This window comes from Seriola lalandi, unplaced genomic scaffold, assembly GCF_002814215.2.
Source record: "Seriola lalandi dorsalis isolate HSWRI2012SDOR001 ecotype SW California unplaced genomic scaffold, Sedor1 jcf7180002054559, whole genome shotgun sequence".
In the NCBI taxonomy this organism is placed as follows: Eukaryota; Metazoa; Chordata; class Actinopteri; order Carangiformes; family Carangidae; genus Seriola; species Seriola lalandi.
In genome coordinates, this window is record NW_019525112.1 from 1,606,755 (window position 1) to 1,619,642 (window position 12,888).

The 12,888-nt window shown below is 42.3% G+C and overlaps 1 protein-coding gene across 1 annotated transcript; it reads right to left on the reverse strand.

Moving 5' to 3' along the window:
• Positions 1-5,552: 5,552 nt before the first annotated feature.
• LOC111662112 (immunoglobulin superfamily member 3-like) lies at positions 5,553-12,727 on the reverse strand. Its single transcript, XM_023415863.2, has 9 exons — positions 12,576-12,727; positions 11,470-11,844; positions 10,944-11,360; positions 10,399-10,803; positions 9,843-10,214; positions 8,388-8,759; positions 7,882-8,268; positions 7,305-7,721; positions 5,553-6,652 (listed from the first exon to the last, which is right to left on the reverse strand). The coding sequence occupies exons 1-9, from the start codon at positions 12,637-12,639 to the stop codon at positions 6,453-6,455; spliced, it is 3,009 nt and encodes a 1,002-aa protein (XP_023271631.1). The 5' UTR covers positions 12,640-12,727; the 3' UTR covers positions 5,553-6,452.
• Between the last annotated feature and the right edge of the window lie 161 nt (positions 12,728-12,888).

The following is a 12,888-nucleotide window of genomic DNA, read 5'->3' on the forward strand; positions in this document are numbered from 1 at the left end:
GGGGGGGGGGGGGGGGGGGTGACAGCATCTAAACCACTGCTAATGAAGACGCCAGCTCACTAGCATACAGTAGCTATCTTAGTCACAGGGAGGCACCCGTCAAAACAGGCATAATGGCGTGAATAAATTGCTCAGGCAGCGCAAAAGAATTGTCAGACATACACATGCCAGTGCAGAGAACAAAAACATTTGTGCCTGTGAACACACAATTATCTCACTGGTGGTGTCCTGGTGGCATTGCACAGCTAATCAAATGTGCAGAACTAAACTAAAGAAAACAGCAGATTGGCTCTGTTTGTTTGACGGATATGTCTGATTTGAGCTGTACTTCATCTTAGTCTTTCCTGTGTGAGTTGGCAAATACAGTAATCCACGAAGGCTGCAACAGAGTGGCTTAAAGCGACAAAAGAAACTGAAAAGTTTTATTCATTTACAGTTCAGGTTGCTGTCATGGTACTAAAGGTGTTACCGTGACGATTTGAGGGTTTACAGTATTGGAAAAAGAAGATAGATATACATGTGCAAATCAGAGTTTCACAGTGGTGTAAATAATGGCAGAAAATAATCATCCATGGCTAATGAAAAAGGTTTTCTAGCTGCCGCAAAGAACAAAATAAAGATATACGCAAGACTGAGGTAAAAGGAGAGATATATAAGGTTAAATAGAAAAATAATAGGTGTCATAGATAATAATTAGGTGAAAGCAAAACTGTGCAGACATGCTGACAATGAAGTGTGGAGGAAGATGCAAAGAAAGGCACTATACATTCTTATGCTAGATTTTTCTATTAGCTTTGAGACAAGAGTAAAACTCTCAGCAGTCTCTTTCTTGGACTCATTTCCCTCTCACACAGTGCATACCAACAAGGTGCAGTGTGGGTAAGTCAGACTCACCATGACATTTCTCCCATCTCTATGTTTCAGGAAAACATTTTGGAAGCTAAACCCTGATGGGCACTGGGTGTGAGGAAAGCCTCAAGTGCCAGTGGCTGATGTATTGGCTGATTAGCAGCATGCGTGGCATCTGCTGATAGACTTCCCTGATAGCTGCAGGGCTATAGCTATTGTTGCCCTGCTCTGAGATACCAGTGAATGAATGTTGTTTTTTTTTGGGAAGCAGCTGACATTTTCCTCTACTCTCATCCCTCAGCTCAAGAGGCCTCTTCTCAGCAGCAGCTCTGTCACTATCAAAATCAGATAACATCAAACTCTACACAGACCGCGCTGAACCAGCTTAACTGTTGTTTTCCCATATTCTCACCCAGGAAAGTTCACAACGACAACCTCAGACAGAAATCAGAGTTGTGCTAAATTAAAAACTCCTGCTCTGGCTGACATCTCAGACTTCATGCCACTTCTGTTTCCTTGGTGATGCTTGATTCAGATTGCCCTTGGCAGCGTGTCGTCTGCAAGCCAAATAGATGCATGGTAACTCCCACTGTATTAGTTAGCTATGTCATCAGTTATTCACATTGGGCACATGTTGCTGTCACTGATGTTTCTTTGATATAAATGCCCAATAATTTATTAAAGAGAATTTCTGAATGATTCTAGCATGGATGATGACAGCTGTGATAATGACCAGAAGTAGCTGCAAGGCTCGTAGCAGTAAAAGCCCCTGCAGTCCTGTAAGGGAGCACCAACAGTGTGTTTGTTATCATTTTATCACAAAGTATGTTGCATTTAATCCTGAAACGAAAAATCTAGTGGGATGTAAATGTCTTTGCTGTCCTGTTGAATACATTCCTCTGTGGAGAATAGGAGAGAAGGATTGACATGGGAGGAATAGGTTCAATGAAGACTCATTATTTTATTCATGTGTCTACTGGCACAATACAAAAAAACAAAAATGCTGGATTGATTTCAGTTTGACACATGAATCAGTAAATACTCAATGGTGCTATTATAATGACATCTACACTTGTCATCATCATCCTCTCTATTTTTTTTTGTCTGTCAGGGGAGACACAGCATACTGCAAATATGATTAAAGGTATCGGCAACAGCATATGCACATACACAAGTAGACTGACAGGCACACAAACATGAAAGACAAATGCATACTGTACATATTGGTGAGTTACATTATCATAACAGGAGGCACACAGATAAAGCAGTTTTGGGATGTGCATCTGTGCAGTTCCAGTATGTGAGAGTACAGCTGTGAAAGAAAAAAAAAAATAATAATAATAAAAAAAACGGGAGCTCTGAGTTTGTTGAGAGCTCCCTTGACAGGGAGCAGAACAGGCTATTACTTCATATTGCACCATTTAAGCTGTTTTTATTTTGGACTCTCCAGCTCCGTCTACCAGCCGGCAACATCTCTGGGGATAACAATCAGGCCTGAACAAGAAAAGGCAGACAGCTCTTAACAGTTTAGATGCTTGTATACAGTCCGTGTGTATATATATTTATGTGTTGAAGTTTGGTTGGATAAATGAGGGAATTCTCTCACCGCGTTTGTGTGAAGAGGCTGTGGCTTATCAATCACGCTCAGTTTGCTTTGTCTTTTCTCAAATCCTGCTATTCTAGGTGACCGTGTGCAGTCTTGAGGCGTCACCATGACACCCTCCGAGACTTTTAGACTCTCCACCTGTGCTGTATGTCTCCTTCTAACTGTGTAGGCCTCTATTCCATTACACCCACAGACACTGACTTGCTCACCAAGCTGCGAGGGCTGAAAGAGTCAACAAGTCAAAGCAGAGAAAGAAATTGTCAGACTGGGTGCTGTGATGACAGGCTCTGAAGGACTCTGACTCACATTAACCTGGTGAGTTTTGCATGTCTCTGTCCTTCTGGGTAACAATAGCTCCCTCTAGTGCTGGCAGATAATGAGACTTGCATTGTGGAGAAACAGAGAAGAGAGTGAGACGAACACAGAGAGAAAAGAGAAAGAGAGAGTAAAACCATGCAGCTTTAGGTTCGGGTGAGGAACAGAAGGCAGTCCTGTCAGGCCTGTGCCCTAGCCTTGTGAAAAAAGGGAGTATCAAAGGCATTCAGGGCCGTGAGGGAGTAGAGAGGGGTTGAGGGTATAAGCAAAGAGATTCAGTGAGCTGAGGTGAGAGGAGGCTTCAGAGAAGACTTTCAGATTTCAGGAGAGGTATTACATAATTCGTGCAGATGGTAGCTTGAGTGTCTCTCGCCCCTCGTGTCATCTCTACCTCTGCCAGGACACATTATCCTCTTGTTCAGGAGGGTGTTTTAGGGCAAACTTTGATCACTTGTGCTGTTTCCTGTGTGTGTGTGTGTGTGTGTGTGTGTGTGTGTGTGTGTGAGTCATATAGGGAGTCTTATCTACAGATGACAGTAAGAGAGACACGATGCATAGCAGACCAAAGAAGACCTTTCTCACAGAAGACATTTTGACCTTTCATAACAAAAGGAGTCAACAGTCAGCATGTCACCATCTTATTTTCGTGTTCCAGCACTGATGGGAATGCCCTTTCTTGCAGGTATTTGCTCATGAAACAACATTTTACCCTGATGATGGTGCTAAATATAAAGTCAAGGGATCATCAAAGTTATTGCAATTCATTTTAATGGGGAAATGAATGACTGCCAAAGTTCATGGCTAACCATTCAATAGTTTAGACACTTCATTCTGCACCACGGTCGTCAACCTCATGGGGGCGCTAGAGGAAAAGTCAGGGGATCACATGTGTTGGTTGATTCAACTCCTGGAAACCATGAACGTCTGTACGTAAGGTTGTGCCAATCTGTTTAGTTAGAGTTGAGGTATTTCAAGTGAAAATTGTGACCTGCTGGAGGTGCCAGATGAAAAGTCAGGGCGTCACCAGGGCAGAAGGGAAACTATTAACACTGATGATGGCATGGTGCCATTTAGGTGTGTCAGTAAACCTGACAGACAGAGTGCACAATGTCACTTCACACTGGGAAACTTGAATACAATGCACTGAAAGAATGATGTTAAGCCTGCCGGTAAGTGAAGTAGAGATAGTTTTGCTTTCACATAAGTATATTAAGCAAACCTTCTTTCACTTTAATTGCCCATTAACCGGCAGCTGTTGCTTTAACCACAGATATACTGCTGGGATATTACTGATTTACAATCAATGTGGTATAACTTTCCTAGTAGTGTTTGTAATTATGTGCACCCAGTTCAAGATGTTATAGTAGACAATAGTTACAAAGTTTTCATAAATCCATTCATGGCACATGAAGGACAGAGCATCAAATTGATGCCAAATCAGATCTGGAATGAGATCACAGCATTAGAGATAACCAGCTTAAAGCATCCAGCTACATGCTGGCAAACTGGGAACCAAAATGTCTTCGAACACATGTGGGCTTTTGGAAGAGAAAGATTATAGATGTGGTTTTGTGAATCCCACTATTGACTATGCACTGCATGCAACAGTATCACTGTGACAAGAACAAGAACTGATGATATGACTGTTTAATATGTTAATAATGAGATTTTAAGGCAGAGCATCACAGGGAAGTTCTAGCATGGTTGCCCTTGCACTCGCTAGTTTGTCCCCGCAATGTCTCGTCTTTGCTGCGTAGACTCAAGCATTGATTTGCCTCCCAAATTCAATGCTTCTTTGTTTGCTCTGACAGGCATTGCCATGGAAACACAAGGGAGTGGAATTACAATAAAGTTAAGAGGGAGCTAGTCCACCAGACTGTGAAGGGCTGGTATAATTCAAGACTAAAGACGGCACTACATCATCTCTCTGGGGCCGAGGGAACCACAGCCTGTGTGAAAGTTCCTAAGTGTACTTTTAAGTTGTTTTGTTTTTTTACGTCTTTCAGAAAACCAGTTAGTTTTACCTTAACTTGAACATAACTGGTATGCACTCATCGGACAAGAGTCTTTCTCAGTATGGGAGTATTTCGGTGTCCAGGCCTGTTTCCTCAAAAGTGAAAGCAAGAAACGGATTCTATTCTTGCCTCTTTCATGAATGGGAAGTTAAACATTGATAGGCCTGATGCAGGGAGTAATGGGGAGATGTGGAGGAGAGATGGAGAGACAGAGAGAGAGAGAGAGAGAGAGAGAGAGAGAGAAAGAGACTACTTTCTTCTTTAATTTTGATGTGTTAACTCTCCGGTATCCGGTTTTGTTGACTAGGGACATCTTTAAAAATGCAGCTGCTGCAATGTGGCAGAGATTCAAGATCTCACATTCACATGCAAACATATACATGTACAGTGCAGCTCATTGAGTAACTACACGATGTTTTGTTGTTTTGGCACAGTGGATTTTCTACAACTCAATGACACCAGCAGAAATTTGGTATCTTATCGGATGATGGTCTTTCAGAACTGTTCTGCAGTCATTTCAGCTTCTTGCTTGTTTTGGTGGATTTCAGCTTCAGTCTGGCCATGAGGAAGAGCGAGGCAGGCTCAGCTGGATTGAGGTTATTGACTTGGCAAGTCAAGAACATTCCTCTCACCCTAAATGCTCCGACTGTGCATTTAGTAGCACAGGCCTGACGCACTGTTCTGAAATAGGGGGGCTATGTATGAAAAAGTCTGCGATACCTAAATTGCACAAACATTATGACTATGAACACCTTGAAAATGAGACATTTTAATCTCACAGTTATTGTTTTATTTCATATCCAATGTGCTGGAGTTGAGCCAACATAATAGAAAAATGGAATGTACATGCACATACAGCCTCCATGTCTGATCTTAAAAGTGAAATGACTGAAATCACATTTAAATTAAATGTGCTTATCATCTAAAACAATGTCTAACCTTTAGCAAGACAAATATGTAAAACCTTGAGCGGATCTCTGTAACCTCTGTCAGAGGCACACTTGTGTTAGACAGACACAAACATCAGCACATTTGTTGACCACACAGACATCCGGTGTTCTTACAGAACCACAAAGCACTTCCTGGTTGATTCATCACTGTCATACATTCTGAGAAATTTTTCAAAATCTTACCACATTGCATGCTTAGCTGCTCCCAGACACGTTAAGCTTTGACTTCTTCTCATCAAAGACATAGAATCAAACCACCTGGCATGTTGCTACATAAAAAGGAATCTGCCAGTCAGAGTATGTTGCTTTGTAGGTGCAAAGCCACAAAGTTAATATGCTGCCTAGCCTGACTGTCCATCGCAAGTAAGCTGTAAGAGGCTGGTGATTATGCAAATATGTTTTAGCTGTAAAATGAAAAGTGCCTGTTTAATTTTAATGGTTTAATGAAATTCATTAATTCATAAAGGCGAAATTATTTCCAGCTGCACAGAGAGTAAAACATTTAAACATATTTTTTTTTTCATGGAGCGTTATCAACAGATTTACAGAAGAATTATTTAACTTTGAATAACAAATGAATAAAAACATATGTAAACTGCACATTTTTAAATGATAAAACATTATTAAATAATACTACATGGCGCGTAAAAAATATGAATAGATCTTTTTTATCAGTTACTCTGCTCTGCTGTCCTCTCCACTTCTAGCCTGTTAGGTTCAATCCTCTGCACCGGGTTTGGTCTCCAGGGGGACTTTCTCTGCCCACAGAGACTCGCCTGACTTCTTTCCTCCTGAGCTCTTGCTCCAGCATATCTTCAGCACCAGTAGGAAAATCACCACCAGTAAGCAGATGACAAGGACTAAGAAAATCCCTATCCAGGTACCTAACTTACATTGTGGCTCAGAGACAGCTCCTCCTGCAAAGAAGGCAAAGAGGTGCATTACTTGTGTCCACATACACACATGAGTTCACATAAATTTTCAGAACCTGATATTTGATGAGAGAAAAGTGCTAATCACATTACACGTACATGGACAGACGAGAGAGAAGTCTGGGAAAGGGGGCAAAACGGAGATTAAGAGGCTTTACAAAGGGCAGAAACAGAAAACACATCTGTATCTGTACTAAAAAGAGGCAGTGAAGAAGAGCAAGTGGCATAAAGCATAATACCACCAACAACATTGCTAAGAGAAGCATTGGAAAATTGCTATTTTTCAGAGAACATGTGTTTTTCATTCTATGATATTGGGAATACAAATGCACTGCCATTTGTTTGCCAAAGTTTTAAAATAATAGTGCAACATTTTGGGAAATACACTCATTTCATACTGAGAGTGAAACGAGATGATTGATACCACTCTCTTCACTATAGTTAATATGAAGCTGCAGCATAGTTATGTTATCTTGGCGGTTGTGGTAAGCTAAGTTAAGTGGTATCAATCATCTCATCTACATCTTGGTTCGAAAGCAAATTACAGATTTCCCAAAACTATTCCTTTCAACACCCATGCAAACACAAACACATTTATAAAGCTACCTATAGAGTGCTCTAAATGATGTGATCATACCGTCAACGTTTATCGTGACTGCGATCGGGCCGGCGCTGTCTAAGGCCTTTTGCTGCCAGTGACCTTCCTGATCCAGCTGATATTGCTCCACCTGGCACCGGTAAGTTCCGCTGTCCCCCTCGTGGGCCCTCTGAATTCTGAGGCAGAAGCTGCTTTGGCTGGGTCTGGAGAGACGAAGCCGCCCCTGCAAGCCTGTGGTCGCCTGGTTCTCTGGGTACCTCAGCAGACCCGTGTGATCAAGCTCTACTAAGGGGACATTTGTGACGGAGGAACTGTTCCCAGTGTAAAACCAAGTGACTTTGTAGAAGAAAAAAGGGATGGATGCACCTGAGATGATGCTGCACTTGAGCTCTACCTCGTCCCCCTCCCTGGAAATCAACTGCTGCTGCTCCTTCATATCCAAACGAAGATCGTTGGCTGTGGGCAGAGAAGAGAAACCTCAGTAAATCAAGTCAACATTTTGTCATATGATTATCTTTTAAATGGTGTAGGATAAATGTTGCTAATTAGACATGTTCTATGGTTGAGGAAATCTGGAGAACTTTTCTGTGAGCTAATTAAAGATAAACAAACTTACCAGGCTCGATAACTTTAAGCTCTGTGATTTTGGACACTGGCGAGAGCTGATACCAATCACCTCGAGGATCTTGTAGCCACTCCACCACCTCACATATGTATGAGCCACGGTCTGATATCTGAGCTTGCCGAATAGTCAGCTCAAAACTAGGGCCCTTAGTGCGTCTCATGCTGAGTCTGTTGCTCAGCTCCACGTCGGTCCCAAATGTTACTAGGGCATCCCCGTCCGAGCTTAACATGGTCTTATTTACTGCTGATTGCTGATGCAGCCAGGTGACGGCATAACGAGAGGACGCAAAGGGTTCAGAGGTAACTGAGCACTTTATTTCTACGTCCGAGTTGAGGTTTGTCGTCACGTTGGGGGAGGAAGTCAGCCTGAGTTTGCTTGCTAGGAAAGAGAGACAAATTTTAAGTCGTATATGGTGAGAAACACAGAGAAATAGAATTCACAAAGAAGCTTTCATCGCTCCAAAGATGGCATGTAGCCCTCGCAAATCTCAGTAGTACCTGGGTTCTGCACCATCACAGCCAGCAGGTTCGATGGAGGCAGCTTCTTGTGTGCATTCTCCAGGAAGACAGACACACTGCACTGATAGCTTCCTGCCTCCCTGTGGCTCGCACCGTTGATGAGCAGATAGTGAGCAACTTCAGTTGATTTGTTCTGTACTTTCACCTGGTAGCCTTGCTGTTCTCCAGACCAGCTGATGCTGCCATCAGAGTACATTGTCAGGATGGTATCTACGGCCGACACATCGCGCCGCAGGCTCCAAGTCAGTGTTATTGGCACACGTGGACCTTTGACCCGGCAAATCAACTCCACATCTCCTCCAACAGTCACTATGTTGTTGCGACTTATCAGATTCACTTTCACAAATGACTCTGTGTCGAGTAAGAGAGGAGATGTTACTGATCAGACAATCTAAATATATTTTTAAAAAAAGAGATGTAGGAATGTGACATTTCCAAAGTAGTATCTGCTTCTTCTCTTATTTATTCTCAAATGTGGTTTTGCAAACCATTTCTCAAAATTACTTCCTTCTTTAAAACAATAAGAGGTTAACGCACATGTACAGTTATACTGAAAATGAACTTTCAGCCATTAAATATCTTCTGTGTCAACATACTTGTCTTCACATAAAACTTATAACTTAAAGCATTAAGCAGTCTTAACACTTCTGGGAAAATCAGTCTTTCTGCTTTAAATGCAAATGTATGCAGTGAGGTACTCCAAAGTCTGTACTTTTGTGTCATTTTAACGAACGCATGTTAACAAGACCTCCAAGTCTAAAACCCTGGAAGTGAACCCAGCAATATTCATTACACCCTACATCACAAAGAATATTGAACAGAACAAAAAAAAACATCCTGAATATTTTTTGTTTTTTTTTCTCAGAGCTTTACTCGCAGTCAGGCTCAAAGTGCAACATTTGTGCTGATTAAAATCAAAAAACAATTTTCCTCTTGGAAGCATGATGATGCAAATGTCACGGCAATCTGCCTGTTGGGTTTTGAGATTTATTATGTGGAAATTTGTGTATAAACAAGACGTGGCGAGCACATGCAATGCTGGAAAAGGGTGCATATTCTGTGGAGCATGAATGCGCTCAGTAAATTTCTTCCGTGGTATTTTCTGATGGTGGTGCCACAGTAAAGATCAGAGGGGCTGTAAACAACATTAGGTATAATCTTCTGAGAACCATAAATATCAGGCTTATATTTCATGGCAATCTGGCCACCAGTTGTCCAGATATCTTATGGAAGGAAGTACTGACAGAAACACCAGCTGGCAGACTGACCAACGTCCACATCCTTATTCTTATGCCACTTCAGCAATGACACAGTCTTTTTAAAAGAGGAACCAAACAACTTAATATAGGGAACAAGTTGCGTCAATATACAGGTTTCATCATCCATGTGTCTTGAATAACTTGTACTCCGCAGACGGATGGAGACATATCTTACCTGTAGGAGCCACCGTTACACTGGTGGTCTGTGACTGGCTGTTGGTCTTGCTGTTGGTGTTCCATTCGGACACAGCGCACTGGTAGACGCCTGAATCGGAGGGTGTGACCTCATCAAGCTCCAGAGTGAAAGAGTCAGTAGCTGGTCGCGTTGCTCTTACTTTGCGACTCACGAACTTCTTATCTATCTCCAAAACACCCTCCTGACTCAGACTGACGACATTGGTAAACGAGGCCGTAGATGTGGATGTCGATTTGTGTTGCCAGGTGACGGAAAGCTGACCTTTAATCCCATCCACTTTACAGGTGAGCCTCAGCCTGTCGCCTTCGTTGACACTCACATCGCGTTGCATTTCAACTGACAGCCGACTTCCTGTGATGAGACAAGGCAACAGAAAGATGGCACGACTGCGTTTGAGAAGATAACATTAATATTAATATTATCATAAATAACCGCCTTAAACTTGAGGGTAAATCATACAGGAAAGGAAATTAAACCCTAAATGAATGCCTGTGTATGTTTATCTCAGTCAGTATGGCTTTATCTGCTGACTGACCATTGGCTGAGATGCTGATTGGCTGCGGACTGGAATCCTGGGCTGCTCCCTGTGTAAAGCCACCATCCTGGCCTCTGTCCTGAGGCCAAGCCCTACAGAAATATTTTCCCTCGTCCTCAATTCTGACTGGCTGCATTATGAGAAGGTAATCTCTGTCACCCATCCGGGCAGCCCTGAGCTCTCCTTGTTTCTCTCGCCCACTGTACTCGGACCCCACAGACAGAACACCCGTGGGGCCAATGCGGGCCAGCTCAACGCTCCCCCGGAGCCAGGCCACAGAGAAGAATCTTTTCTCCACATTTTGTGTGTCTACGTTGCAGGACAGTGACAGCTCCTGCCCCTCCTGCAGCGCTGTCTGCTGCGTCGAGATTCTCACCACCAAAGACAACGTGTCTGGCGCCACCTCTAATTCAAGGCAAAAAATAATCACAGTGAGACAAACACTTTCAAGAAGTCACAATGACTGTGAACAGGAAAAGCAAAAATGAATGTGTCAAGTTTTGCTATTAATAGATTATACCAATTAAATGATAGCTGCTTCTAACCTCTGGCCGTGACATTCAGCATAGTCTTCTGTGCATCTTTCTGTGCGATAGAGTACCAGGAGCGGTCAGGATCTTGGATCCACTCCTGGGCATGGCAGTAGATCCTACCTTGGTCTGACAGCTCCAGCTGAGCCATCTGTAGCCTGTACGTGGCTTCTCCCATTTTATCTAACCTGATGAGTCCAGCTTGGTGACGCCCTTCAAAATCGTGGCCCGGGCTCAGAGTGAAATCTCTGTCCAGAGAAATGATAGGCTGAGCGTTGTCCTCACCGCCTTTATGGAGTAACCAGGCAAAAGACAGATGGGTGTGCTGGATGGTGTTGCTGGAGGCTTGGCATGTTAAAGTGAGAGCATCACCCTCATTGTAGCGCAATGATGTGGAGTCAGATGATGAAACACTTAGGGAGTTGTCAATCACTATGGCAGCAACAGAGACAAAAACATGAAAGTCATTTACATTTTTGCCATCTTACAATACAGCGATGCAGTTACATTAAAACTGATAAGTAGAATTGTGACTGATTACCTTTGACTGTTGTCTTAGCACTGTAGGTTCCCTGGTAAACAGATTCTGAGTTGATTACAGAACAGTCATATTCCCCCTCATCACTTTTCTGTAGACTTCGTATCTCAAAGAGGACTGAGTTTGAAGACAAATGCTTCAGAGTTATCTCACTGCTCTTCACACGCTGTGTATACATGGCATATGCAAAGTTTTGGTCACTGGTGCTGATGATGTTGATCTCGATTGCTGGATTTTCAGGCTTCTTAATACGGAATTCAAAATTTTGCTGAGTGAACTTATTGGAGAAGCCGCTCACATTGCAGGAGATGGAGAGCGGAGAGCCCAACACACGATACAGAGGCCCAGCCTGTGCTTCAGTGTGCACTTTGGCTTCTCCTGATTGACACACAGACAAAACACAGATGTTGAGGTCAGTTGAATATTGCAACTTTAAATGTTACACTTCAACCTTTGTCTCAGTATTGCATGGATATGTGAAAGATAACTACATAGCATGTGAGTTGTACTGCACATTACAAGAAATGTAAATCTTTTACAGCATATATTATGGAGTATGTATTCATTATAAGTATCCATGGGAACCACTGCCTGCAAATAGTGGAAAAGGTCTGTTCCGCGGCAGGGGAATTAATTTTCCCCCAATAGAAAGCAAGCAATTATTGCAGCTTTTTCGATTTCATGAAAATAATTTGCAAGTAATTTGTTTGTCTACATCAATAAAAATGTTATTAAAAATAGGCAAAGAGAATAACATAGGTGAATCAACAGTCTGAGTTTAATCACATAAGTCTTTGCTAAATGCAATTTTATGAAATCATAACAATGAGTTGCCAGAAGCACATGGGAATTTTACATATCAGACACATTTAAAGTGTAGCTTTATTTACACATGTATAAGTGGTTATTAGCATTTCTTTTTATTTATGAATGGTATGTATATTCATGACGGACCTGGAGTAACGACAGAATATGTTACACTCAATAACACCAAGGTTCTTGGCTCTACTTATTACATCCATACTGCAAAATGGACTTGCATAACCTATAAAGCATAACCTATATTTTGCCGCAGGAATTTTGCTGTAGAAATTCAGTGAACTACTTACCACAGTGTGGAAGTAGATAGAAAAGAAAACTGGCCATCCAAAGCGAGTGCAGGGAACACCTCATCCTGAACCTGCTTCAGAGTCAACACTGTTCACACCATAGCAGCCTCCTGTCGGTCTCCCTGTCTGCAATTCAGTCTGTGTATAATAAAGTGGGTATCGTTTCCTGTAGGTAAACCAAGAGGAAGTCTGCACGTGCTCTTGCAACATATTTTACTTGTAAATGTATTGGTAGTCTCTATTTTTGGTGAGCCTATACATCTATATCAAATGTGCATGTGCAGGTGGCTTGTGGTGGAGCTTTGTGTTTAAA

Bases quoted from the DNA above. Each gene is read 5' to 3' on its own strand.
- LOC111662112 (XM_023415863.2), bottom strand. From the start codon at position 12,639: ATGAGGTGTTCCCTGCACTCGCTTTGGATGGCCAGTTTTCTTTTCTAT. The intron at 8,269-8,387 runs GTACTACTGAGA...TCTCTTTCCTAG, and splicing joins TGTGATGGTGCAGAACCCAG to CAAGCAAACTCAGGCTGACT. The intron at 6,653-7,304 runs GTATGATCACAT...CCTTCTTTGCAG, and splicing joins AGTCACGATAAACGTTGACG to GAGGAGCTGTCTCTGAGCCA.